Below are 27,343 nucleotides of genomic sequence, written 5' to 3'. Positions count from 1 at the left end.
TGTCATCATGGACTTTAACATTTTCATGACTGCCACACATGGTGACCTGTGCATGGGGATATGCTATTCTGCATACAGATAACAGTATCCATGAAGCCTTAGACCAATTAGTGTACTGGTCCCAGTTACTCTAAGTCAGTAGAAACCACACTACATATGGAGGTGGATAATAATGTATTTTTAATGTTTGATAGCTATAAGAACCTACATTACTTGAACCAACAAACTATTCAATTTCTGATAAAGTTTTTAGGCAATGTGGCCAGTCTTCAGCTCTTGGTGTGCCCCAATTTTATTAGTGATTCAGACGAGATGTAAATTGAGATAAATGCCTTTTAAAAAAATACTGACAAATGCTGCTGACGCAGTTTATCACCTTACTGAAATACCCTCCCAGTACAAAATCAGCTATAATCTTCTTGATAGTGGTATACAATTAGACCCCTCTAACATTGCTTAAAAGCCTTTGATAGGATCCAGACCATTAAATATTTTTAAACATTTTTCCTTTGGCGGCTTATCAGCAAAGCATTCTGCTTCTACCACAGGGGAGGGGGGAAAAAAAATAAAATAAAATAAATACACCACACAACCCATTAGGTTTCTTCACTAGCTTTAAATTTAACATTGGACGAGCTCAGGTGTTGAACACTTACTGGTATTAACAACCCTACTTGCTCATTCTGACAGTTTAAACACTGTTAACATTGTACTTTATGTGCAATATGAGTGAACGTGGAAGGAAATTCATGACACATTTGAAAGGAGTAGTCGTTTATTACAGAGCATAAGGAAACCACCCAGTCTAGACATGAAACATGACACAGTATGAGCAACTTGTTCCTCTGAAAGTTTCACGCATGTGTGCAGGAGGGGAGAAAAGCATATGGGGGCATAGAGGAAATAGAAAAGGCACTCTTACACACTTACTGTAGCCAACGGGATGAGAACTATCCCACACATGGAATGGCCATGTAAACGAGGTCGGTTTCTCTGTACTACACCAACCAAATATTGCCATTCCATAATGGGGATAAGTCAGAGCCAACGAATGCACCAGGCATTGTAATGAGTTTTTTTAAAAATGAACTAAAAATAAGAACCAGTCCCAAAATTTAAAAAGAAGGTTGTAGTTATTAACAGTAGCCAGCTGAGACAGACCAAAGCTTTTCTGTACAACACTCTGGAGCCTCAAGCCAAATACTGAAAAATGCTCAAGTCAAAAAAGGAATTCAAGATTCAATAACCAGGTGTTTAAAGCTGCCTCCTGAAACCTCAGCTTCTCTGTATCCACGCTGAGTTTCAGAGAACAAATAAATAGTGTTGAGGTTTGAGTCTTAGCCAATAAGACCGTGGCAACAACCATACTCCTTTGAGAATAAAGATGGGAACCAGGTTTCTCTGTAGCTACACCTGCAATCAATATACTTAAAGGAGTAAAATGGCCTTTAGTCACTTCAAACCATAAAAAAAGCGAGTAAAACTACATTTAGAATTGAATTTGATGCATAACAATCCAATTTTACCATCGCTATCAAGTATAACTGATACCTCTGCAGACCAGAGCAGTGACATAGCAGCTTCTGACTTTTCTGTATTACGTCAGAAAACAGCAAAGGTCTGTAGGGGCATCTGAGGCTTTATGCTCATTTGAGAGCATGAATAATTAGGATTTGGCTTGCCCCTTAGCCTGAAATGCATAGCATTTTTATGAAAACAGCTATCTGAATTTTAATCTTGCCATTCTAGCATCCTCCACAAAGACATGGGAATAAAGCTAAAAAAACAAAAACAAAAAGCCAACCACAAATTAAGATGATAAGAGGACACTGGGTCGGGGAATAGTTGTACCAGATTGACAGAGGAGGAATGTTGCGACAAAGGCTACACTTGTTTAGGAAGGCGCCAGATCAGAGGATCCTTTAACGATCAAATTATGCTTCTAAATGGACTTGAAAATGTTTGATGTTGCACAGACTCCTTGCATCAGTAGCACCAGTAAATTAAGAGGGGTATCGCATATAGCCTAATATGCTACCGCTATTACACTGAAAAGGCAGACGATAATCGACAAGTGTGGAATGCTAAAGGACAACTACTGAACGCAGCTATTCAAGGTATAGCACAACGAGAAGCAGGGGAATCCCAAGATGTGAGAGAACATGAAGTACAATGGTGCATGAGTTCGTGGAACTCATCCATTTCTTTAAACATCAAGTATGAGGCATGCCCCCTATGACCGAGTGTGAAACAGTAACAAGATAAGGAGGGAGGTGGAGTGAGGAAGGGAGTCATGTGTTAAATGATACCATTATGGGAGATATTGGGGCATTTCACCCCCGGGACCTTGGAGGCTTCTCTGTAGTATACACCAACAAGCCTGGGGGGGAAAAGCTTAACAAGTTTAGTATTTGAGTTTTTTGGGCACCTCCCATGGGAAGGAGTCTCGGCCAAAGTGGCCATAGGCTGCGGTCCTCTGATACAATGGCTTCTTCAGATCCAGCTCCCTGGAATACATAATCAACATACTTAGCAGCAGTCACAGCCAGCGACCTCAAATGCACATATTTATACTCACACACATACACAACGCTCACATTTGCCGGTGGAGTGTCGAGAGCCACAAAAAATAAAATAATTTAAAAAAAACCAAAGACAGGTTTGTTAGACCAGCTGGTGAGGAGAAAAACTTAATCACTTAACATACCATCTAAACTAATCCCTGAGCAGTGTTTTGACTGCAGCTTGCAGACAGAAAATATACCCACCGAAATTACGACAGGACACTTACCTATGAGCTTCATGGCTTCATTAGGCTGGATATCTAAACACGTCTACGCTAATAAATTATACTTTTGCCCCACTAAAGCCCATGTGTAACCTTAAACACTATGCCATGTAGTTAAGTACAAAGAGCTATGGCAAACTCACAGCTTTCCATCTCAGAAGCTGAACAAAATGCTAGCTGCAGCAAGAAGAAATTGGTATTGGTTCGGAAGAGTCCAACTGAATTAAATTAACTAAATCCTGGGCAGGGTACAGAGACAACTCTAAGGCACAGGAATGAAGAAGAAGCCAGGAACTGTTGTTTCATTGAGTAGCAGGTGGCTTACGATGTTATACATTACCTGACAATAACTCCTGGACGGAGATCAAAGTTCCTCTTCACAATGTCAAGCAGCTCTCTCTCACTCTTGTGGGAGGTCCCATAGTGGAAGATTGAAATGGAGAGGGGATGGGCAACTCCAATAGCATAGGCCACCTAATAAAACATGCATTTTAGCAAGCATATATAAAAACACCAGACACTTTCGGTCAGGAATCTCTTGCAGCCCCGCTCTCTAAAAAGAAGACCGTTTTTTTTTTTTACCCTACTTCTCACCTGGACCAACACTCTCCTGCAGAGCTCAGCCTTCACCAGAGATTTGGCCACCCAGCGTGCAGCGTAAGCAGCAGAGCGGTCCACCTTAGTGTAATCCTTCCCAGAGAAGGCACCACCACCATGGGCTCCCCAGCCTCCATAAGTGTCAACAATGATTTTACGCCCCGTCAGGCCAGCATCACCCTGTAATGGAAGAACAGCGGTTACACAGGTTGGGAAACTCGCAGGCTAATAAGCTTTTTGAGAGCCACACCCTGCGACGTTTACCTGTGGGCCTCCAATAACAAATCGCCCGCTGGGCTGCAGGTGGTAGATGGTGTCATCATCCAAGTAGATGCAGGGAACAACAGCCTTGACAACTTTCTCCTTCAGGGCGTCCCTCATCTCCTCCAGGCAAATATCCTCATCGTGCTGAACAGAGACCACAATAGTGTGCACACGCACTGGAAGCATGGCGCCACGGTCCTGGCGGTACTGAACAGTAACCTGCAAAGGTGAAAATATTAATTATTAATATATATATAATTTTTTTTTATTTATTTAGTTATAGTTCTTTATAATGGCAGGTATGAGCTCTACCTGTGTCTTTGAATCTGGCCGGAGCCATGGAAGTGTGCCGTTGCGGCGCAACTCCGCCATCTTGGCATTCAACTTGTGGGCAAGGACAATTGTGAGAGGCATACACTCCTCTGTCTCATCTGTGGCATATCCAAACATCAAGCCCTGCAGAGGGATAGATATTTACACCATGCTTAAGAACAGTCTCATTTATGAATAAAAGACCAGCAATCTGTAACTTCAGGACAGACCAAAATGTTGATGTCACTACTGACCTGGTCACCTGCGCCAATGTCCTCCTCATTGCGGTCAATGTGAACACCCTGAGCGATGTCAGGAGATTGCTGCTCCAAGGCCACAAGAACATTGCAGGTCTTATAGTCAAAGCCTGCGCAGGAGATAGACAGCACAACATCAAGACACCGTTATTTCCCCTTCATCTTTTCAATCTATCATTAAGTTATATAGCTATATCACAGACAATTCAAAAAGCACAACCAATACGCCGCACCTTTGCAGGAGTCGTCATATCCAATTTGCCGAATGGTGTCGCGCACAATTTTCTGGTAGTCCACTGTGGCATGTGATGTCACCTCACCAGCCAACAGGATCATCCCAGTCTTGGCAACAGTCTCTACAAGATACATGCAAGAAATTATGACAACTGCTGTCATGCATGCATGTCAGCATGATAGTTCAAAAGGGGACCAGAAGATGAAAAAAAAAGATGAATTACAAAGTATCTGTATTTGAAGCAGATCTGGAGTCAGATGTAGATTACATAAAATGTATTGAGCTGAGCAGGGAGGTTCATTTATGACCCTGGAAACACAATCTTAGCCAACCAACAGTCAATATTCCACTGTCATCATGAGCTTCTGATTTGAGCAAAGATAAATATGGAGAAAAAGACAAAATTTTCTTACCGCAAGCAACTTTGGCATCCGGATCCTGCTTGAGATGGGCGTCTAGAACTGCATCACTGATCTGATCACAAATCTTGTCTGAAAAAACAAACAAACAACGTAAATAAACACCGGAAACACCCGACTGCAGCAAAACCTTAGGAACTGTGGCAGGTTAGAGCAGCCGGCTCTCAGTAGGAGTGGCTCAGAGCGTCTCAGTCGCCATTTCAGCATGTGCACATGTGGTGAGGAAGGGAGCGCGCGCAACTAACCGGGCACCGGAAAGCGATTTCTAAACATTTATCATTCCTACGGAAACACCTACTATCCTGCAGTGTTGGTTAATCCCAACTTACGTTACCAGCCATTGTGCCCCGCGGGCCTCAGGACGACATTCAGAGAAAACGTTAACCAATTAAATAATGACACTGCAATGAGAAAAGCTTTGAAGTGGCTAATATTTAACTATAGTGGATGTCTGATGCGAACACTGATAATAACGTTAGGTTTGCTGTCGGTGGTCCAGACACGCGACAGTATCGTGAAGATTACGTTAGCGCGCTAACATTAGCCAGCAGCGCGTGTTCTAGAAACCGGCCCAGCTAAAATTCAAAAAGCGGAAAAGGCCGCAACGCTTAGATTTCAACGGCGTCTGTTCCAGTTTATCTTTTTTATCAAAGTGAACTTGTACTGTACGAGCGGCTAACAACGTCGTAATTACATCATCATAAATGTAGTTAATTTCATCAAAAAGTGATAAATAAAGGAGGGTCTTACCGGGATGTCCTTCCCCGACCGACTCCGAGGTGAACAAGAAGCAGTCCTCGTCAATGAGGGAGTTATGGAAACCGTTCATCTGCCCGTTCATTGTCGCTGACGGCTGCTGGTCCGAAATGTAAAATAAAAAAAATGTTACGACGTTACTGTGAAGCTAACTCTGTATTTCTTCTCACCGGCAGTACCACTGCGTTTCCCCCTTCTCTCAAGGACAGGACTGTTTCTCGGTGTATTGATCCTCCAGCTGTAGCCTCATGGCGCAGAGCTCCCGTATTTATCCCAGGAAGGCATGCGCGCTGACGTCACGAGGAGGTGGACTATACCATCGAGCCTGTCGAGGGGGTGGAGCCCGGTTGGAGCATGCTGTAACCCCAGTGATGTGTTGCAGAATGGCAATCAGCCAGTGGTCATGTGATGTCGAAGTATTATTACATGAGAGGCTTGCTCAATCAGCACCTTTTATATAAATATTTATATGGACTAACATCGATGATGTTTGGTGCTCAAACCACACAGTAAAGATGGACACTGTTTCCCAAATGCAATACTTTTTATTGTGAAGAGAAAACCTTATTATCATCTTGTTGCTGCTGTTTACATTCTCACAGACGCAAATTTAAAAAAAATTATGAATGTTCTGTGTATATAGGCTAACTGTATATTGTTTTATTTTAAATTGTACCATACTGTAAAATAGGCTACACTTGATTATTATTATTATTCTGTGTGTAGCATGAAACCACTGCAAATTTCGTTTCATTATATAGCCTTGTACTGGATAATGACAAATAAACAACCTGATTCTTTAAGAAGTTAGGACTAGCCAAGATGACATTGCTTTGCAAAACAAAAAGAAAACATAAAAAGTTATAGGAATGTGATTGATTCCTGTGTAGATATAAGCACGTGCCTTGAATACTTGACACTTCTCAGGCAGACTATCCCTCATGTCCTGTCTGTGAGCAGGTGAAAGTAGAGCTGGCAGGTTGGCCTTGCACATACAAGAACATTAACTTGTTTAACAGTGCATTGTTTTTGTCGGGTTTTATGAGTTTATGATCAGTTCAGAAACTAAGTTACAAAATAAATAGACACTTCAAAGACGCAATAACAGTTCAGATGTCACACTTTTAAAAAAAATTGACATCCATATGATGTGATTGCTATTTTTTATGATGTCTTATATAACACTTCTGCTATCTTTTGTGTGTGATTTATTTTATCATAGGCCTAGGTGTACCAGACCATTATTAGAGTTTGGTATGAACCAACACTAGTGGCTATAATTCATCTGATACACTTTATATTCATTTTAGCTATCACAAGAACATCAGAATATGTGCTAGTGAAACAACCAGATCAACCTTGAAATACATTTGCAACAAAGTAAAAACTGGACAGTCGAGGGACGAGTAGAGGCTTGGGATATTATATCTCAACATAACTTGATTATACTTTACTCCAAAAGCTACCATCTAGCTCTTTCCCTTCAGGCCCTGTGGTGTAATAGAATCAAAAGCTCTGATTGTGAACATGTTGTACTTTTATAGGAAACAAATGGTTTTAATTAATGTAGGACTGGTTTACCATGGTTTTAGCTCCAAAGAAGGACCATTGTATCTATCTGAGAAGACCAAATGTCTTGGGGAACACTGCATTCTCTCAAGCAAGTGATTTAAAATCATAATATTTAGGTTCCTGTGTTTTAGCCAAAAGAAGTAGATTAATCCAGAATCTGATGGATATGTTGGAGCTGGGCCATTGTGGTTTCAGAATTTGTAACTCAGACCACTGGTCCACCAGAACAGGTCATGTCCATGTTTTTTGCTTGTCATTGTGAATATATGACATCCTGCACCCATTAATAGTCCTATTGTCATGACATATTGTGAATATGAGTACATGGCGTGTCACAGTGACAGAGCATTTATGAAGGTGTGTGGAGCAAATAGAGTAGTGTAACAATCAGAGCCCAGAATTACGTCATAAAGCAAAGAACCCTGATTTTCTACCTGATATACAGTGAAGAGATACGAAACGTTCACCGTATTCTGGAAGTTACATAACTAGATAACAGTGTGAGATAAAGAATAAAGGTAGCTCTGATATTCTATATGATGTCCCAATGAGGGTTATCCGCAAACAAAGTGGCTCACCTCACCAGAGATCAGAAAAGGTTAAAAATCAAAGGTTGCACACACATATACTATAATCCAAAGAGAAGGCAAAATTAGACATTTCAGTTTTTGAGAAATTTTGATTGAAAATCCAGCTACTAACAAAAAGACAAACACAACACTTATGATATTACAGGGTCATTAGTATTGTAAATCTGTACCCTTTCAGTCAGTTTTTTTTTTAATGAAGTTACTTGGGCATATGATGTTTTAGTGTCACTTAACCAAGCAACTCAATCCCTGACTAGTGTTGCATCAGAGCGTCATTTGTCACCATGAATTTGCAGGGTGGACGCTTTCTTTTCAGAGGGCAAAAGCATGATGCAAGATGCACCTGCTGTTGCCTTCTGCAGGATGTGTTATGTTTGTCACACACATTTATTCAGAAAGTCTAAAAAAGCAAGCAGTTTCCACTGGTAACAATAATAAATCACAAAGAGCTGACTGGTTGTCTAAAGATGGTTGTCCAATGAGATAATAATAGACTGGAGTTCCAATCTAATACTTGAAACACTTAAGTCAAATTCTTTTACATAATTGAAGGTAATGCATGTATAGTATATTGTTGTTGCATTAATAAACTTTAGTCATATTAGAAATATTACCTGCATTATAAGTTCAGTCACAGTTTCTTTCACCTTCACTTTCAACACTTTCAATATCATCCACCCTTTCATTAGGCGACATTCACTTTGTTTTTAAAAGCAGTATTTCAGATGGTTGGTCATTAGTAACTGATCTCTGTCTGCTGACATTTTCCCCTCTAATTTTAAACATACCACTGTTTACCCTATCTTAAATAAGCCCTCTCTGGATCCCTCTGTTTTAAGTAATTTTAGACCCATGTCTACGCTCCCATTTGAAACTAAATTTTTTTAGAAAATATGGTCTCCACTCAATTGATTTCCTCTATGAACAATCACATTTTTCAAAAATGTAAATATGCTTTTAGCACAAGGTTCAAGCTTTACAATAATTTACTGCTTGCTGCCGACGGAGGCTTGTACTCCATTTTAATTCTCCTTGACCTCAGCTCAACCTTTGACACAGTGGACCACAATGTCTTAATCATCCATATGAAAAACTATGTTGGTATCAGTGATTGACTCTGGATTAGTTCATCTCATTTCTGTTCAACAGGCCCTTCTCTTATGTTGGGAGATGCCTGCTCCTCTCGTGCTCCTCTTTTTTGTGGGGTCCCCCAGGATTCTATTCTGGATCCCCTCTTATATGCTATATATATACACCTCTGCCCTGGGGCAAATCCTGCGTGGACATATCAATTTTCATTGCTATACAGATGACAAGCAACTCTATGTGAAGATAAAACCACAAATGTATATTATCTCAGCCATGCTGAAATTAAGAATTGGAAATCAAAATATTTCCTTCACTAGAATGACTCCAAATCAGAAATAATCACGATTACCCTGTCTAGCCCCAGCATTAACAATCTCTGCTTTCCTTTAGCCTGGGTTATCTCTTATCTAATAATGTTTAAAAAAAGAGACCTTACTTGAGATTCTCCAGCAAACTCAGTGTCCTCATTTAAAGCTCTGCTTAAAACTCACTTTTATCTTATGGCTTTTTCTTAACTGGTATTTGTTTTAAATTACAGAATTTCACTTTTATATTATCTCTGGTTTCTTTTACACCCCACCCTCCACACACACACAATTTTCAGCAGAAACTATATTTTTCTCTTCAGTATATCGTGTTTTTCACTTCTTTTGAAATATAAAACGATCACTAAACAAGATCATACCGTAATTACATTTCTTTTCAAGCAATTGCAATAAATTTGAGAATGAGGAAACAGACAAGACAGCACAATTTGAAGGGGAATATATTATTTCTTTGGACAGTGTTGCAGTAGTTTTTGGGTTGGAGAACAAAGCAAGCAAACCTTAAAAAATCTTCTCGCCTCACTGATTAGACAATTTCAGATAAACCATTCTCATATGCCAACAATCCATATCTCATAGACTTGCTATATATTTTTTGTCAATTTCATTCACAATTATACAAAGACCTGTAGACTAAACAATCTACATTTCTGACAATAAAAGCGACATTTGATCTGAACTTGCTAAAATGGAAACTGTAGAAATCAGACTCTCTCTTCATAGCTCCTAATAGAAAAAGAAAATAATTATCAGTATTATTTCAATTTGACATTTCCATTGAAATAATGCTCCCTCACTGGCCAGCAGAATTCAGGCTCATTTAACAGTTAAATAAGAAAATAAATACATAATTTAAGTAAATCTTTGTGGCATAGATTGTCTCCTACTTTGTGTTTTCTACCATAATTAATATCTGTCCTCAACATACATATCTCTTCTACTTCAGCCACATAATTAAAAAACAATAACATTCTGTCAGACAGAGCATTTTTTTCATTAACATTTCACTATAGATAGTCACTGGTCATGACTGCAGAACTGATGATACTAAATTACCTAAAGTAGGACACAGTCTTAATCATGTTATTCTACACAAAGGTCCAATAGATTTTTCATTTCAAACTCAAGGAAATACATGGATGCACTATGAAATGATTCAAACTGATTTTTAGATTTATGCAAGTATAACTGTCTTGCATTTCTTCACCTAACATTTACACTGAAGTAAAATTTTTATACTGTCCTCACCATGTTTTTCTAACAATTTTCACAGCTACATTTATCACAAAGAGGAGTCAAAAACAGCACTTTACGGCACAAGAAATCACAGTACCGGAATGTACATTATGTCTAGCAGAAAACCATGCAAACGCAAACGCACACACACACACACACACGCACACACACACACGCACACACACACACACACTGATAACAGACATACATACTGAGGTTACAGCTACAACAGTATATACTGTCCTACGCTAACAGCCCAAAAGTACAAAGTGTCTAACATGGTGCATCAGAGGTCACACGGTAACAATGCAACACGACTATTTTCACTGTCAGCTAACCACCAGGATCAGTAAGTAAGGATCTGAGCAAGAGAAACGCAAAAACAAAGACAGGAATGATGAACTGAAAAAAATCATACAAAGAATAATGCATTAGATAGGATCATTTGATTTATCTGAAATATCACATTTGCATTGTGATATTTCAGTGGAACATGTCAGCTTTGTATTATACTACTTAGGGTATAATGAAAAACTGTTGCTCTTCATAGTAGAATTCCTGCTCAGATTTGTCAGAGATATCAGAGTTTTACTTACTTACATGATAAAAAAAAAAAGTTTTACTATGGATTAAAAAATGAATAAAAAGTAATTGGTGTAATATGAATTTTATTTTCTGGGTAAATTATTCGAAAAATAACTTTGCTCCTGTGAAAAGTTAGATAAGGCCCATTATCTCACAGAAAGGTATGTGCTTGTCAAAGCAATATACTGCACACGTTACCTGGGTCAGATATTGCTGTAGTTGTACAGAGTTAATGGCCAACAATTAATGAACTACTTCTAGCAAGACAGAAATGCCATGTCAGCTAACAACGAGGCTCACACACCCACCACATCCCACTGCACTGATTTGATGTCTATTTAAAGACCTTTACGCTCACATTCACTCTCTACGCTGACATGTGCTATGCTGCTGCTGTGGATAGTTGCCGAGACCCCCCCCCCCAAACCCCAGTCTCTACTTACTTTGGTTCTACTCTGTTTTTAAGCACCCTAGAGGGACTTTATACCCATTGGTGGATCATTGGAAATGTCAAGAGTAGAACTACAATAGCATTGCTATCTCCATTTGCAGATTTGCAGAAACTAATCATATGAGTGACTGTTGATAGGTGCTGAGCTGGTGATAGGATGTTTTGGAAAACAATGCATTTTTCACTACCACCTCTTGGTCTGAGCAGATTTGTTTCATAATAGATACATGCTCCACAACTAAAGCAAACAGAGTGACTTGTGAAAAAGAGTCTGTCATACTTCTCATCTTAAAAGCGCTTGTATGCAGTCTGCTGACATGACTGCATGGAACGTCAGTACAGAGGTTCAAACCACTGTCGGAATATGGGGAAGATGTTTCCAAAACGTATTAAGTAACCACTCCTTTACTCTATATGACCATAAATCCTTGAGTATTTCCTAATCCAAGGTGTCAGTTCCCTGTACTGTCCAAACCTGAGAAGGGACAAAGATAGAAGAAACATAGGACAGAGTGAAAGGTTAACAAATAAAAAATATACAATGTGCACAGCTTTAGAGAACAACTCAAGGCAAAGTAAGCCCCCTGGACAAACCAGTTGGCTTTTCCTGAAAAGGATGGCATCAGAAACTGTATGTTTTCATTACAGAAAACATACAGTGTAGTGGATGTATTTAATAAAAGACACAACAGTTGGCTATGTGACCTTTGACAACAGCAGGATTCAGTGCATCACAGCCCTGAATCCCCTATGTCCTTTTCTTTCTCCCCAGGAGCAGACACCTGGCTGCTGCTGCCCTCTGCTGGACATCCTTTGGACTCACTCTCGGCTGTTGTGGCGCTTGATGGAGAATCTTCAGTGATGTTGGGCTCTTTCATTTTTCTATATACAGGGCTGCCAGAGCGACAGCGGCTGTGACTACGGCTGTGACTGCGGCTGTGGCTGCCACTGCGATGGCTGCGGTGCTTGCTCTTGCGTGGACTGGGACTGCGGGACCTTGTCTTCATGAGGACAACAGTGCTGTCATCTTCTGAGCTGAAGTCAGAGCTGTCTGAAGAGCTGTTGTCAAGATCTGAAGTGGGAAGCTGAATCTAGATGAAAAAGAGGATTACGAGTAGTGGGACGGAGGCGGTAGAATATGGAGAAAGAGCAGAAAAATGTCAGTAGAGGTAATGAAAAAAAGATGCAGATGGGAACACCTGCAGTATTAGCATAGAGATAATGCATTTGATAATGCAGAGTTGTGATTACCTGAAATGGCTCCGTTACTCCCACAATGGTGCTCATGTTGTTGCTATAGTAACCCAAGATGAAGTCCCCTGAGCCTTTGGGCAATTCCTCCTCGGTAAAGGTTACCTGGAAACAGTTAGTCAGACATCTATTAAATGTGAAATAAAATGTTTTGATAAGGGAATTACGCACGCATTCAGATTACCTGATGTTCTTGTCGATGAAAATCAGCTTCCTCTTGCTTGGCCCACACATATCCCACATAGTCCTTATGGTGTTTGAAACCCACCTAGGGTTGGCAGCAGCACAATAACAAAACGTTACCTACTTGATTCAAATTGGTAATGTTCAGAAATATTTGTTATGTTCATTTACCCTGTACAGTCCGATCCAGTCCCAGGAGCTGCGAGAGAAGTTGGGCGCCAGTTTGAATTTTGCTGTCGCATCAGCAATACTGTTCCACTCATCCTCCACTATGAGTGTGACCAGGGGAATATCCACTTTGTACGGGAACTACAGAGAACATTTATCATAAACATCTATACAATGCAAACATTTCTGTAAGGTTTCTAAGATAAACTTTGAGCAGATATGTCCCAATTTAAATCCTAAATTTATACTGTATTTTACTTAGGCAAACTTCCTGTGCAGCACTTTATTTAAAATTTTGTTGGATTCTCAAGCAAAGGTGTTGGTGGTGAAAATAGTATTGTTTTGGTATTGGTATTTCATTAGTATTTCAAAGATGCAAGCCCTAAGTCATCTTGACAATGTAGCCCAATGTGTCTCACCTGCAGGGTAAATATGGAGGAGACTGGTTTATGGTCACTGACAGTGTATTCCATTTGACTTCGGTAGCAGTGCTGTGTTACTTTGGTCCCATTGGTCAGCCCAGAGATGGAGCCACGCTTCCCAGCACCAGTAGGTGCGGTGGCTCTCAGGCGCCACAGGATACGGTCGGTCCAAGCTGGTTTACGCTTCTTCCCGCTGGGTGAGGGACAGAAAGATAGAGATGGAGCAAGAGAAAAAATACCATCTTGTTTAAATGGAGAAAAAGTCACTTTTATGCTCCCCCAAGGCTAGTGAGGACCTTTCATAGAAGGGAGTATTACTGATCTAGGCTCTGTGATATCTGGTCAGTGGCCTAGAATTCATAATAGCACCCTGGCAGCACCAACCTTGTGTCGTATGTATTTGTTCCAATGTCAAACTTGTAGGTGGGAGGGAATTTCAGCGGTCCTTCTTGGAAACCCTCCAACACTGTCTCACTGTCTTTGGCCATATTGAGCTGTAACAATGAGAATTTGTAGACATCACTCACTGAGGATTTCTGTTTGGCAAAACCTGACAACTCTTTTAAGAAGATAGTGTGTCTATATTGCCCTCTAGTGGCATTACCTACACAGTGCATAGTCCACCAGACAAGAAAGAAGACATTTTATCATGTACTCTATGATGATGAACAACTTCAGCTTGTGGAATAACAAATCATCACAAGCATTCTGATCTCTGACACAGTTACATTTTTAGAGAACACAGATTTTTGGAAAATAAGTCTGGATAAAATTTCAGTGTATAGACTACGTTTGTTCTTTACTAAATTCAAAACTTGACCCGACTAGCAGCTATGATTACAGAGGAGCTGAGGGGCAAATTGCATTCATTGCTCTTCAGGAAGACCACATGCAGAGGAGTTAAATTCATTTTCACAGTTTTTTATCATTATACAGTATATAAGACAGCCTTTATGTTTTACCTGGTCCTTTTCCCACAACATCGGAAACTTGTTGTTATCGATGGCTGATTTTACCACTTGCATTTCCAGGTCATTAATGCGGAAATTGAGATCCCCAAACCAGAACACAACACTGTGAAAATAGGAGTAATTTCATTAATAAAATGTAATTAAGTTTAAGTACATCCAGCAAGGAAGTGACTGTGACACCATTTGTCTCAAATACATCACATGAATATGGAGAAAATAAACCTGGGATTGTTTGTCACAGATATATCAAAGAGCATATGTTCAATCAGATTTTTAACTGTTTATCAGACAGGTACATAAAATCGTATGTGTGTCTATATTTGTGTGTGTGTGTGTGTGTGCCTGTGTTTTTGTGCTAGCTTACTCATGGTCAAGAACCCCAGTGGCAGCCTGACCCTCAAACTGCTGCTGCTGCAGGATGCTCTCAAAGTCCTCCATGCGCTGATCTGAGTTTTCCATGTGAGCCGGCAGGTGGCAGTTGAGGAAGCAGATGGTGTGGCCGAACACTGACATGCGGGCGCTCACACCACCTTTATTCCCCTGTAAATAATATTTAGGAGAGGAAGGCACTCACTGTTGAAAAAATTGAATGAATTGAATGAATGTAATATGATCAGTGATGGAAAAGTGCCCAAGAGAGTGATTTGCATGTGAGTGTTTTCACTGTATTGAGTGGTGTGTGTGTCTGCCACAGAGAACAGGAAGTTTACTCATTAAGGACCAGCGACAAACGTCATTAATACTTAATGCTAACAATAAAGTGCACAGTGGGGGGACAGGGTGAGTCTGCGGATTTCTTACCGCTGTTCTCCCAACTGCTCTGACCCACTAAAACACAAAAGATGTTTCAGTATAAAATCTGCAGAATGTAATGTAGCCTGTCTGAGTTCATACGGGGAGGAATTCACTTTAAACTAAGTACTACATAACTTTCTCAGTGATCTATTAGAGCCCTCTGTGATCATGAAATGACGCACAGACATCCACTGTGATCTTAGAGAATGCAATTGTCTTTCAGTAACATATTGTAGCGCAAACATCTTTTTTTTCACCTGGTGCTTCTAAAATAAATCCCTATGGACTAGTTGCTTGTTTGTTAATACTAATATACTACTTTTCATACCAGTTAAAATACATAAAAATTGACTGTGTTGTGCCCTTGGAACATTTTTATTCTGCTTAGCTTTCCAAGCATGAATAACTGCTGGCTGTGAGATAGCAATGCATATCGCTTTATTATAATAAAGCTGATTGGAAAAGCATTTGACTAACATGTAACAAGACTTGATAATAGGGTTGGAGGGCCGTTCATCCAGCCTTTCCTGTATATGTAATTTGCACTAGATTACCAACATTTGCTCAGCAGAAGTAAAACCCACAACTTCCTCACCAGCTCTGGATAAAGCAAAGAATCTGCACTGCTTACAAACCAGGCGGCAGAAGTGTCTAAACACTGTAATAGAAAACTAGTGTCTCTATCAAGGTATCAGTGACAGCGATACAAGCATAAACCTTAAACCATGTACAGCTAAACTTTCATGCACGATGTTTCCAATAACACAGTGCTGATTACAGAATGGCATCAGTTGCCGTCTCACCCAGTAACCCCCTAGGCCAGTGCGGGTGGTCTCAGTCTGGACTCCGCGCAGGAAGGGCAGATGGAAGTATTTGGCAAAGACCAGCAGTAACAACCCCTGCATCCGCTGTGAAGTCACCTGATGGATGGATAGACAGGTGAAGAGAAACAGACAGGAGGACATGAATAGGTACATAGCAAGAGTTATGAGGAGGCACTTTGCATAATTCTGACAAGATAGTGATAAAACTCTGTATATGTATAAATATCTTTCTAACTTGCACTAAAATCTAAATAAACAAATTCTCTGAGCTGAGTGCGGCTTGGCTGTGTGTATTTCTGCTGCTCTGCTTCACTTTCTCCTCCCCTCCTCAGTCCTCTTTCACTCTCCCTTCTCTTTCTACCCCTTTGCATTTCCATTTCGCCCTGCAGGAGCCTGTGGCCCAGCTCTCCCACTACTTTCCATGAGGCACTGCACAGGAAATGTGATGTACAAACTGCAGGGAGGTCAGACTTTTCCTTTCTCCAAGCCCTCCACTATCATCTCAAGCACTTGCTTCTTGTTTTGCTAGATAATGATATGCAGTTATTGACATTTACGCAACTAGTATAAAAAAATTATACATATTTGTATTGTACAATAGGGGCAGGAATATAACACCTGCATTTGTAAAGTGGAACAAGATGAGGCATTTGTATGCTATGTCAAGCCCCTCACCAGATATTTATGTTCATCCCTCCCTCCCCCTTCCTCCAGTGGTCCACACATCCCAACCCCCAACTACAGGCTGAAGAAGCATGATCACACTCCGTCTGAAATGCCCTGTGGGCAGTAATGGAGGCACACATCTCCACGTGACCCTTCGCTTGTATACTAACTGACTATTTGAACAACTTTGTTGCGTAATGGATTCAACTGAACCGTAAAGTGGACCGGCTTTATTTGTGGTGTGTGTATGTGTACACAGACTGTGTGTGTGTGTGTGTGTGTGTGTGTGTGTGTGTGTGTGTGTGTGTGTAGAGTCTGAGAGAAACTATCTTTTCCTGCATGTACGGTGGTTGGTCTCATAAACATCAATGAACAACAGAAGAACCCCTGAAGGCTGCCATGTTACATTTTGGCTTAGAACAAAAAAGACATTTAAGCCCAAAGACAAATGTGTGTGTGTGCGTGTGCGTGCGTGTGTGTGTGTGTGTGTGTGTGTGTGTGTGAGAGAGAGAGACAGAGAAAGAGAGAGATAGAAAGAGTGTGTGCAGTGGTGTATGTTTGACCTTGTACATCACACACATGACTGAAGAAGTGTGATGTGAGTAACAAGTGTGATGTTAGCAGGGCAGCCTGGGAAAGTTCAGTGCAAAATTATGGCTTCTCATTGCAGTCTCTAATACTGATGACCACAGAAACATCAACATCTTCTTCCACTGTATGTACATTACATAATTTTTTGGCTTTTTGAAGAAACTTCAGACGTTAAATCGTATTGACACATGTTCTTACCAAGTCCTTAACTTGCATTTACTTAAAATGTAGGTTTATTTCAGTGTCTACAACTCTATAAAATATGATCTAACCTAAACATTATTCATACATCATGTTATGAAATTATTCAATTTTACAACTACATAGTATTTAAAATGTTTAGCTGCTTCATGTGTAATTAGTCAAATACCAGTAAATCACACTGCATACAAAAAGTCTTGCCGCAACACATTCAATAGAGTGTGCCATGTTGCAATTAGAGATTACGACCAGAGGGAAATCTTTTTCTAATTCTTGTCTTTGTTAATTTGCACATCTAAACTGTATCTTACTTAAACAGAAATTATTGTGACAATCAGCAACTGTGTGGTGAATAGTCAGGGGAAAAAAGTCTGTGTTTCTGTGCGAGGGCTGTTTGAGTACGCTTTCTTGAGCTCTGAGCTGAGTCTGAACCCGACAATGAGTCTTGGTGAGCAGACTATCTCCAAGTGGAAAGAACTGATAGGGTGTTACTTTGTATCTGTCCACTATGTCATGACTAGACAGACTCCTACTGACACCACCATGTTTGTCCCTCTACTTAAGATAAACTCCAACTAACACATCCCCCAAACCTACTCACAGCATTAACCACATAAAGTATAGGAAAAGGTCATCAAGCTGATTTTAACAAGGTTTAAACTTAGCAGACCATGATATAGCTAGAGGACAGCATCAGTCTCACTGTCAGAGACCCATCAACACTGAGATCCAAAAATAAAACAGCATCCTGGGAGACATTTGTCTAGCTCGTTCAGCTCGACAGCTGATTCACGCTCTCTGGCTCACCATGCCAACGGAGCCAAGTATCATTTCAGATGCAGCCAGTTGAACATCAACCACAGCTACAGTTTGTCCCCTTAAAAGCATAAAACATGTAAGATACCAACACACCAGACAGATTTTGAGAAAATAAACATATTGATGCTTTCTACTGAAATGTTTTAACTTCTCCATGGATATTTTACATAAATATGGCCTTGCTTTTAATTTCTTATTTGATATACATTATGCCATATATATTAGCAAATTTGCTACATCCCATTCAATATGTGCGTTACATGAAACCTATTGCCTTTCTTACTACATTCCAACAGTGAGTATCTGTAGGAATTATGAAACAGAAAGGAGCAGGTCTGCAGGAATAAAGGCACACAGAGGGAGACTAAGAGACAGTGAGAGCTTGACTTTGCATTATGAGCAGCAGAAGACAGCAGATACGCTGACATTACATGCTTGTTAAGAATTATCACCCCATCCGTTGCTCAGGGAACAAAATGAGCCGAAACAGCAGCAGGAAGCAGAGATCTCAATCAGCGTAATGCGTGCAGTGTGAATCTAAGCAGTTTAACATTTTACTAGGAGAATGTGCATATGTGCTGATAATAAAAGCCATTACTGACCAGCACATAACCAAAGGGGCTGAGTCTCTCCATGCAGACCTCGCTCCACTGGTCTGTGAAGAGGACATCTTTCAGCCTTTTGTTAATCATAGAGTTCACTTCCTGCAGCCTTGAAGAAAAATAACACACAACAACACACAAGAGTCAACAACAGACAGAGATGTAAGAGTTTGATAATGATGAGTGAGAGCTTTGATAATGTAATGGTCAATTAATAAATGTGAGAAAATTTTAGCCATAAGGGGAGACATTACTTTGGTTCACAACTGAGCTCATTAGTGGCACTGTCTGTAGTGTCAACGTTGGACAAGTGAAAATAAATGGACACTTCAGCTTTTATGTGGAAGAAACTGGATGATTACTGCACCACAAGACACTCACCCAATAATGTACATGTCTGTGTTTCCATCCCCCACGTTCAGCCCCAGCAAGGAAGTGATGTCATCAGGTGGCATGGCCGAACCCACGTTCCAAGTGATGATGTGCACCCTGTTAGAAAAGGGTGTTATGTAACATCTCTTATAAACACTCATCTCCTCCACACCTCAGTGACATAACCTAGAGACTCTGAGTGAGACTGCAGAACCTTTGTATCAATACATTCCAATGTACTTTTCTATCCCTCCTGATAACACTCAATTTCTTACCACAATACATGAGGTCTTGACTGTTTGCTTGTCACAGTGACAATTATATCACTACAGAAAATTATTATAATGAAATTAACTCAGTTATTCTGATTCACATGCAGAGGAAATTGTATAAAATTACTGAAGAGATATTAACATTACAAAACTGAGCACAAACCGATGATGTTGATTTCCAGCACCTACTGTTTCGAATAGGTTAATTGTCAACATAAATGTTAAAATCCACTGGCTCGGAAAGCCAAGCCAACTCTGGACCAGACCTGGCAAGTTATAGGAAAGATGAATACATTTCACCATGAATAGCTTCCTTAAATTTGCTACCTCTTCCTTTAAGAACTGATTTTAAGGTATTATTGATTCAGGCAGCAAACTCTGTCTCTTGCCTCTTAAATCACTTTTAAAAACCCACTTTTTATGATTTCATTTATGTTTAATGCCATTTTAGTCAGTTCTATTGTCTTTGCGTTCAAATCTGTTCTGTTTTATTGTACAGCATGTTGTAACTGTGTCTTGAAGGCTACTATATAAATACACTTTATTATTGTTATTGTTTATTATTAGATTGTAAAATCTTAAATCGCCCATATAAATGTGAACAGGAGGATGTGTTTGCCTGTATAAAATACAGTACGTTAGCTTTCTGATAGGCTGGTGTCCTGTCCAGGGTGTATATACTGCTGTGACACTTCTGTGGAAAAGGTTCTCTCTAGAACAAAACCTAGGTGTCCGGTTTGCTCTTGGCTACAGTGATTCAATACCTACTGAACCAGGGAGACACACCCATTGAAAAAAAACAACATCCAGTGGGAAAGAAAGACACAAACCTTTCACAGGCCATCTAAGTGAAAATATGTCACTCCTATGAGGCGTAACATTTTCTAGTCCCTGAAATGAATCATATCATGTAATTTCAAAATACACCAAGAAATTGGTCTGTTCCAAACAGGCACATTTTGAACAGGCATTGTATAAATAAATGCTAGTTCCAGGCTTTTATTTCTCAGCTGTCTGGGCATGAAAGGCAACATGGAAACATGCTGAGACATGAAGGTCGGGACACACACGCATCAGCGAACTTGCCTGAAGTCTTCCACAGTCTGGGCCTGAGTGTCAGCTGTACCTGCTACAGAGAGGGCTCTCTGTGCATGAGGGATCAGGTGAGGAGGCACAGGTGGGTGGGGGACTGAGGCAGCCCTAACCGGGTGGTGACCTGGACCTTTAGGACCAGCCTTAATGCTGGGCCCGGTGCGCTCTCCAAAGGGTTTGGCTGCTGCAGCTCGAGAGGGTTTGGGATGAATTGCCACGTCCTGGTTAGCCACTGGAGTGGGCTCATCTTCGGGCTCTGCTTTGGGTTCAGAGATGTCTACAGAGCCTTCTACTCTGGCACTTCTCTGGGGCCGTCGAGGCCTGGCAGGACCTCCAGGCTGGGCAGCAGTAGAATCAGTGGCTGGAGCTGTTGTTAAAGCTTCTGCTGCACCATTTGGGTTGTCTTCTTGTGTCTGACTTTGGCACGGATTATCTTGGTCCATTTCTTAAGATTTCTGTGGCAAAGACAACAACAAGAATGTTTCCACTTGCAAGATGCACACAACATTAAGTTGGCAACATTCCTGTGTAACATCAGGATTATATGGAAGAAGCCCATACAATGATGAAATAATGGCATATGGAAAATAAATGAAAATATTAAAAGGTACAGAGAGGATTGAAACACTGGGTAGCACAACATGCAGTCTCTTTCACAAATGACAAGTCAATTCAGCTGATGAATCATGAGACCTTATTGACCCAGCAGGACAACTGAGTGAGTCATTCAGGCTCCCACCATCGTGACTGTTCGATTACCTGCCTTCTCATGGCTTTGAAAACAGATGAATATAGCTGCATACACCAATAGGAGACATTTGAAAGAACAAAATACATAAAAACAAAAGCTAGAGACCAGAAAGACACAAGAAGACCTAACCATCTAGAGCTTTTGGATGGGAGATTTGGAAGGGAAAAAAGCCTGGACACAGTTTATCATCCTCTCTACTTGTGCCTAAGCCGCCTGCCTGTCCTCCAGTAACCAGGGAGATGCTCAGTCAGTTCATATCAGCTCAGAGCACCTGCCACACACTAACATGAGGAAAAGCTGCACGGTCCAGAACAGCAAAAGTCAACAGCTCGGAATAAACAACAACACAGAGAAAGGGAGCTGCAGAGAGATCAGACAGACACAGAGAGCTGAGGAGGACAGAAACAAAGGAGGAATTTGAGCTCATTCATTCAAGTAACAGTCCATTCAATTATTGTGTGAATAAATGTCTGCTTTGCTTTTCTGATTGATAGAACACAAATGCAACGTAAAGATATTGCACACCCAGTTAATAAAAGATTTTACAATTTCTGATTTAACTGCAAAATACGTGAAGCCTTTTTCATCAGAGGCAACTGATGGAAAAGCAATGACGGTGATTTCCAACATGGCTGAAGACAAAAGCAATTCAAACCTCCATGGAAAATTAAAGGGGGAAAAAAATGGGCACACCGTAGTCCATACACTGATCACCAGAGATGACACCCAAATAAAAACAAGCTCATGATTTCTCAGCTGTTAAATCCCTAAAACAAAAAATGCCACACAGATGGGGACTTGTTCTTGTGGACATTAAAAAGAGCTGATTTGGGCACAACACGGTGGCAGCCCGACCCAGATCCATCAGCCAGCAGCGGTGAAAGTGAAACATGTGAGAAAGCACCAAAGAATGTCCATGTCATATCTTTTAGGGTGAGAGGAAACCTAGCCTTTCGTTATCGGGTGCATAGCCAAATCATGGCAGACATTTACCCATCGTATTCTCTACAACGGCGCAAATGGCGTCCTGTACGTTGTGGACAAATTCGTGGTCATTAGGGTGAGAGAGAGAGAGCTTATCTGCTCGGGGACGGAGAAACAACAGCTCTCTCATAATTATTCACATGACCTTGAAGAGACGGAGGCCATGACTTTCATGCAGAGAGGAGGGCTGCCTCAGTACTCAACATGTGCCTAGAAACACGCTTGTCTTTTCAGCCCACCAATAACCTGGTGCCTGGCTGGGCATAATGTATTCCTATGGTCCTATGGTCCTATGGTCCTATGGGGAGGGGGGCAATTGGGCACACGTGGGAGTGGGTGGGTGAAAAACGAGCCGAGGGAAGTGAGGGGGGGGGGACGAGCGAGACAGCCCCATTCAGTGACAACACTGTGTCTCTTTGCAGAATGTCTCTAAATTGATCCTCTCACACTTCCCTCTGGCACAGTCTATTTTTCCAAGCTTTAATCCCCCTCCCCTCTCTCTCTCTTATCGTCCCTTTTCTCTAATCCTTCCTCTCTCCCCATCTTCTCAAACACTATGCTGTCCCATCTTACCCACCTTCACTTTACAGACACTGAACTGCTCACCCCACCAATTTAGTTTTCCCCCCCATCCTATATTTTCCCTTTCACATCAAGCTGAGCGCCCACACTATCCCTGACCTAAAATCTTTCCATTCCTTTCCTCTCTTCTCCCCCCTACACTCTGAGGTGACACTTGTGATCCTCCAGCGACGTGCTCTGTATTGTTTCCTTCAGCCAACCACCTCACAGTCACTATCAATGACGTCAACATACTGCCATAGTCCCAGTCGCCACCGTCACAACAACTGGACATAGATCATAATCAGTGGTAATGTGAGGGAAGGTGACCATAAGAATTAGAGCATGTTCAAACCATGTATGAGCTACGGCACAAAAATAGCTGAGACGGGGAAGTACAGTATGAGGACTTTGTGAAGGAGATAATGAAAGAAGGAAATACTGAAATGAGGGCTATGGACACTGATTAAGATGAAAGTAGCACATGCAGAGGCTTATCTGTTTGTATTAAGGAAAACACTTTTCTATATTTTTCCTGCACAATGTCACAATCTAAATACACTGCAGTTAATCTTTCTAAAACACAAACAAAATAAATTTTCTTCATGTATGACATTTGCATGACAACATTTGCCTTTCTGGGTACAGTCATGACAGACTACCACTTCTTATTCCCCACACGTTCACAGAGGAGAGAGTGGAGTTATTTGATAATAACAAATGTGTCATGGTGTTTACATACACCTTCCTGAGGGGGTGAGAGCTGAGAGAACCAGGAAGGATGTGGTGTAACCCAAACAGCAGACTCTAGCCAGTCTTCTTGGCTCCTCTGATGGGATTATTTGACAACACAGATATTTTTGATGACCGAGAGAGTCAAATGGTCAGAAGTCATATTACGTGTCTCTCTTCTTTAATGGTTAATCCAATATCCTCACATTAAATTATCTATATCCTCACACTGAATTATATTTCATCTTAAATCCTCTGCTCTGCATGGCTGCCTAATGTTGGCACAGTGATTCCAACCATAATGTTGATTTCCCATTTTCCTCCTCTCATGAGTTTCATGTTAAAATTACAGCCAAGCAGAGTATTGGTGGTCAGGGCCTCCAGGGCCATATGCCCCTATGACAGGGATACTAATGATGACCTGGACAGAAATGACAGGGCAGCTGCTGCCACAGCTGTAAATTGCTCCTCCAGGTCCTAGTGCCACTGAGCATCACTCCCCTGTATCCAGGGGGCCTCATCTTTCTGATCAAGTCACAGCAAAGGCTGAAGGAGGTCAAAAAAGGCTCTTTGTGGAGGAACGCGGTCACGATGTTGTTATCAAACGAAAAGCAGCATCTGGTTGACCAAATTATTGACATGCATACATTGCACTGTAATTGGGATAACATTTTCATTCAGTCTAACATAACCTACTGGATCAAATTCAATGACTTGATCTTACAGAAAAGTTGGTTCATTGCCCACATGTTCCTTCCTGCCAAGCTACTGGCGTTTAAATAAGAATTAAGAAATATGTGCATGTAACTTGCCAAAAGTTGCAACAGCAACATAGTACAGTTGTCTATGTTCCAGTAACTACTGAGGCAACCTGTTAGGTAATCATTGCATTTGGACTAAATTGGATTAGGGACACTTATAGCATAATGAGCATCAAGTTATCTGATCGCACATAAATATGCAAATATGCAACACAAGAAACCTTTTTGAACAGGATGTGTCATTTCATATCTGGTATAACCTGTTATGTAATCACTTAAAAGCAAGTTCTACATTGTACACTCTCAGGGTAGCAGACACCAGTGGTAGCGTACTAATGTAGACTAATATTTATATACTGAGGAAGAATTGACTGATATCTCAGGTGAAAGAGGACAGTACCAGACACAGTATCTGGCCTAATTACACTCCTGTTTCAAGGACAATTTTTCAGGCTGAAAAAGAGGATGAAGGTCATTTTAATTCAGTGTTTTGCCATCAGATGTTATCTCAGACACATGGGTACCTGAGTGTGCATGCATTTGTGTGTAAATATGTCAGAGAGGAGGGAAGAAAATCTGACCAGCACCATCTCTATAGCATTAAAAAGGGATGGAAATCATTTTATAGATTTATTCTTAATTATCATGGTTTTAACAAATGCCTTAACACACAACTGTGAGGACTGTATCAATATCCCTTCTCATGTCCACAGCACGAGGATCAGCCTTCAGGCATTTATTTACAGGTGATGTCAGACTGAAACTGAAGTAAACAACAATATTTCTGGTCTTGGTGATTGGTGTTTTTGATGTCACTACCACTGGTGATTAATAGAAGTATGCCCTGTTACATTATAAATGCCCCTGGTAGGCTTCAAGCATAAACACAACATACTGATTCGTTATCACCTTTACCTGTTATGGTTCTTCTGTGTTGAGGGTTTTTAAGAGCTGGTGGATCTTGAGTAAACCAGATGCAGGCTCGGTGAAAGATGTGAATTTACAAGAAGAAGAAGCGAAAGGTTAACCAAAGCACGCGGAACTTTCTTTTCCAGACGCCTGACCAGATGAAACCATCGGCATCCCAACCCCTCCCTTCCTTCCTCAGCGGGGAAATGACAGGGACCAGGAGCAGGTGGGTTTGGAGCGATGCTGGCGACAGTCTTGCCAGGCAGGCTACATCTCACAAACACACAAATGTCTCCTCCTGCGTTTAAAGACACAGACTGCAGCAGCACGCGCGCGCCTGTGTCCTGTGCCTTTATCCCGTGCCCTTCAAATTAAAGCAGACGTCCGGCTCAGCACGAGAAAGAGAGAGCGCGCTTCCGTAAACGAGCAGTCGCTGCCTGCCAACGATGTTCGGCTGATGATTAACGTTACAGTAATGTCCGACTCTATGCGCACAGAACTACAGCAGATAGAAAGGAAATACGCTATCAAATACATACAAACACGCCTACAAACATGGCTTCCGCGCGCGAGCTGAAGGGACACTTCCCTTTCTCTGTCTGTCTGTCTATTACACGCTCGTGCACCGACTCGACGCTGGTTTCCATTACAACATTATCAAACCATCACGGTTAGCCCATGTTAGGGCGCGAGCCAAAATACCATTTAACAGTGTAGATTTGTAAGGGGCGCTCTATGTCGTCAAAGTCTATGGTGAAGCACTACTGCCACATATTGGTTGAAGTGGCGAACTGCGTCGTATCTTTCCAGTTGAATCGAAGCACGTGTATATTTTAAATGGCCCTTTGTAGTAACACTTAGTCAGAAACCGCCCCCCAGCTCAGATTATTTTTGTTGGTGGATAAAAGATTTGGTGCAGCCCCCATACGTTTGTAAATATAAGCGCAAGAGCGAAATGTTGGGTTCAAGGGACAAGGTGTCTTGTCTTGGCAGAACTGTGTACTGTTAAGAATGAAGCTCCCCACTGATCCCTGCCTTCATCAAATGAAGAAATGCTTTTTGCCAAAACTTTATTAAAACCACCTTTTTAAAAGGCTCTTATAACCACGCTCCAGCACCTCAGCCTATGTATTTTACTATGTAGCCTATATACTGGCATGTAGGCTATATTTATACTATACTTTTACTTTACTAATTAAATGGAAAGTATTTGGCATAAACATCCATCCATCCATCCATCTTCTTGACCTCTTATCCGTGCAGGGTCACAGCCACACTGGGGAGAGTGGGTACACCTTGGACAAGTCAGCAGTTCATCACAGGGCTGGCACAAACCTATTGGAATTAATTCAGTTTTATTTGTAAGCTATAAATCTATACAGTCTGTATGACAACTTATGTTATTTTGGCCCTTAATTCAGACAAACTCCCCCTCACACAAAACCCTTTCAGTCCTCATTTTTCTGTATAGTGTTAGTATAGGCCTACTATATACTATTTTTTATTGCAGGACAGGTTGACCAAGCCTGCATGCTCTTTTACAGATACACCATGACGGTCAGAGGAGCCCCATGAGATTTTCTGCCCTTCACTCACCTCTGATGATAACGAGTTTTTAATTTAAGATTTAAGACTGTACAGGGACAGACTCATAAGTGCAGAGCATGAATGGGATAGATATTTTGAGGCTGAAAGGAACTTTATCACCAGATTTGAGGGAGCTGAGCAGTGGAGCTTCGATGTTAGAGTTTTGGTAATGAGGAGATTTCAGACTTAATGGGCTTTGTTTGTTTCTCCCTCTATCAGAAAAGTTTAATGGCTGATTATTTACTAATTATTTACTTAAATATTATTGTATTTACTACACATAATCTCTAAATAAAGACTTATCAGGTACGCCTACCACCATATAACCATTAAAATGATTGTATTTTGACAC

At 41.0% G+C, this 27,343-nt stretch overlaps 2 protein-coding genes across 2 annotated transcripts; both read right to left on the bottom strand.

Annotated features, from left to right (window-relative positions):
* Window positions 1–757: 757 nt before the first annotated feature.
* mat2ab (methionine adenosyltransferase II, alpha b) lies at window positions 758–5,713 on the bottom strand. Its single transcript, XM_038703009.1, has 9 exons — window positions 5,623–5,713; window positions 4,867–4,944; window positions 4,452–4,574; window positions 4,216–4,328; window positions 3,962–4,105; window positions 3,650–3,868; window positions 3,383–3,565; window positions 3,129–3,262; window positions 758–2,507 (listed from the first exon to the last, which is right to left on the bottom strand). Exons 1-9 carry the CDS (start codon window positions 5,711–5,713, stop codon window positions 2,405–2,407), a joined length of 1,188 nt encoding a protein of 395 aa, XP_038558937.1. The 3' UTR covers window positions 758–2,404.
* A 3,914-nt stretch (window positions 5,714–9,627) lies between these two features.
* Window positions 9,628–25,978, bottom strand: inpp5jb (inositol polyphosphate-5-phosphatase Jb). Its single transcript, XM_038703008.1, has 13 exons — window positions 25,411–25,978; window positions 20,701–21,161; window positions 19,352–19,459; window positions 18,971–19,079; window positions 16,071–16,187; window positions 14,837–15,012; window positions 14,464–14,575; window positions 13,886–13,995; window positions 13,499–13,694; window positions 13,083–13,220; window positions 12,913–12,996; window positions 12,729–12,833; window positions 9,628–12,568 (listed from the first exon to the last, which is right to left on the bottom strand). Exons 2-13 carry the CDS (start codon window positions 21,147–21,149, stop codon window positions 12,209–12,211), a joined length of 2,064 nt encoding a protein of 687 aa, XP_038558936.1. The 5' UTR covers window positions 21,150–21,161; window positions 25,411–25,978; the 3' UTR covers window positions 9,628–12,208.
* Between the last annotated feature and the right edge of the window lie 1,365 nt (window positions 25,979–27,343).

Source organism: Micropterus salmoides, unplaced genomic scaffold (genome assembly GCF_014851395.1).
Source record: "Micropterus salmoides isolate LMB-PRFRI ecotype aquatic unplaced genomic scaffold, ASM1485139v1 Ms_hic_scaffold_7, whole genome shotgun sequence".
NCBI classification, from domain to species: Eukaryota; Metazoa; Chordata; class Actinopteri; order Centrarchiformes; family Centrarchidae; genus Micropterus; species Micropterus salmoides.
The sequence above is the reverse complement of the archived record's forward strand: the minus strand, read 5'-3'. Positions and strand labels throughout refer to the sequence as shown.

Excerpts from the sequence above, each read along its gene's own strand:
- mat2ab (XM_038703009.1), bottom strand. The coding sequence starts at position 5,713 with ATGAACGGGCAGATGAACGGTTTCCATAACTCCCTCATTGACGAGGAC. Across the intron at positions 4,945-5,622 it reads GGTCGGGGAAGGACATCCCG|ACAAGATTTGTGATCAGATC; the intron begins GTAAGACCCTCC and ends TTGTTTTTTCAG. Across the intron at positions 3,263-3,382 it reads GCAGGAGAGTGTTGGTCCAG|GTGGCCTATGCTATTGGAGT; the intron begins GTGAGAAGTAGG and ends ATGTTTTATTAG.
- inpp5jb (XM_038703008.1), bottom strand. The coding sequence starts at position 21,149 with ATGGACCAAGATAATCCGTGCCAAAGTCAGACACAAGAAGACAACCCA. Across the intron at positions 19,080-19,351 it reads ACAGACATGTACATTATTGG|GCTGCAGGAAGTGAACTCTA; the intron begins GTGAGTGTCTTG and ends TTTTTCTTCAAG. Across the intron at positions 12,834-12,912 it reads TTCATCGACAAGAACATCAG|GTAACCTTTACCGAGGAGGA; the intron begins GTAATCTGAATG and ends AACTGTTTCCAG.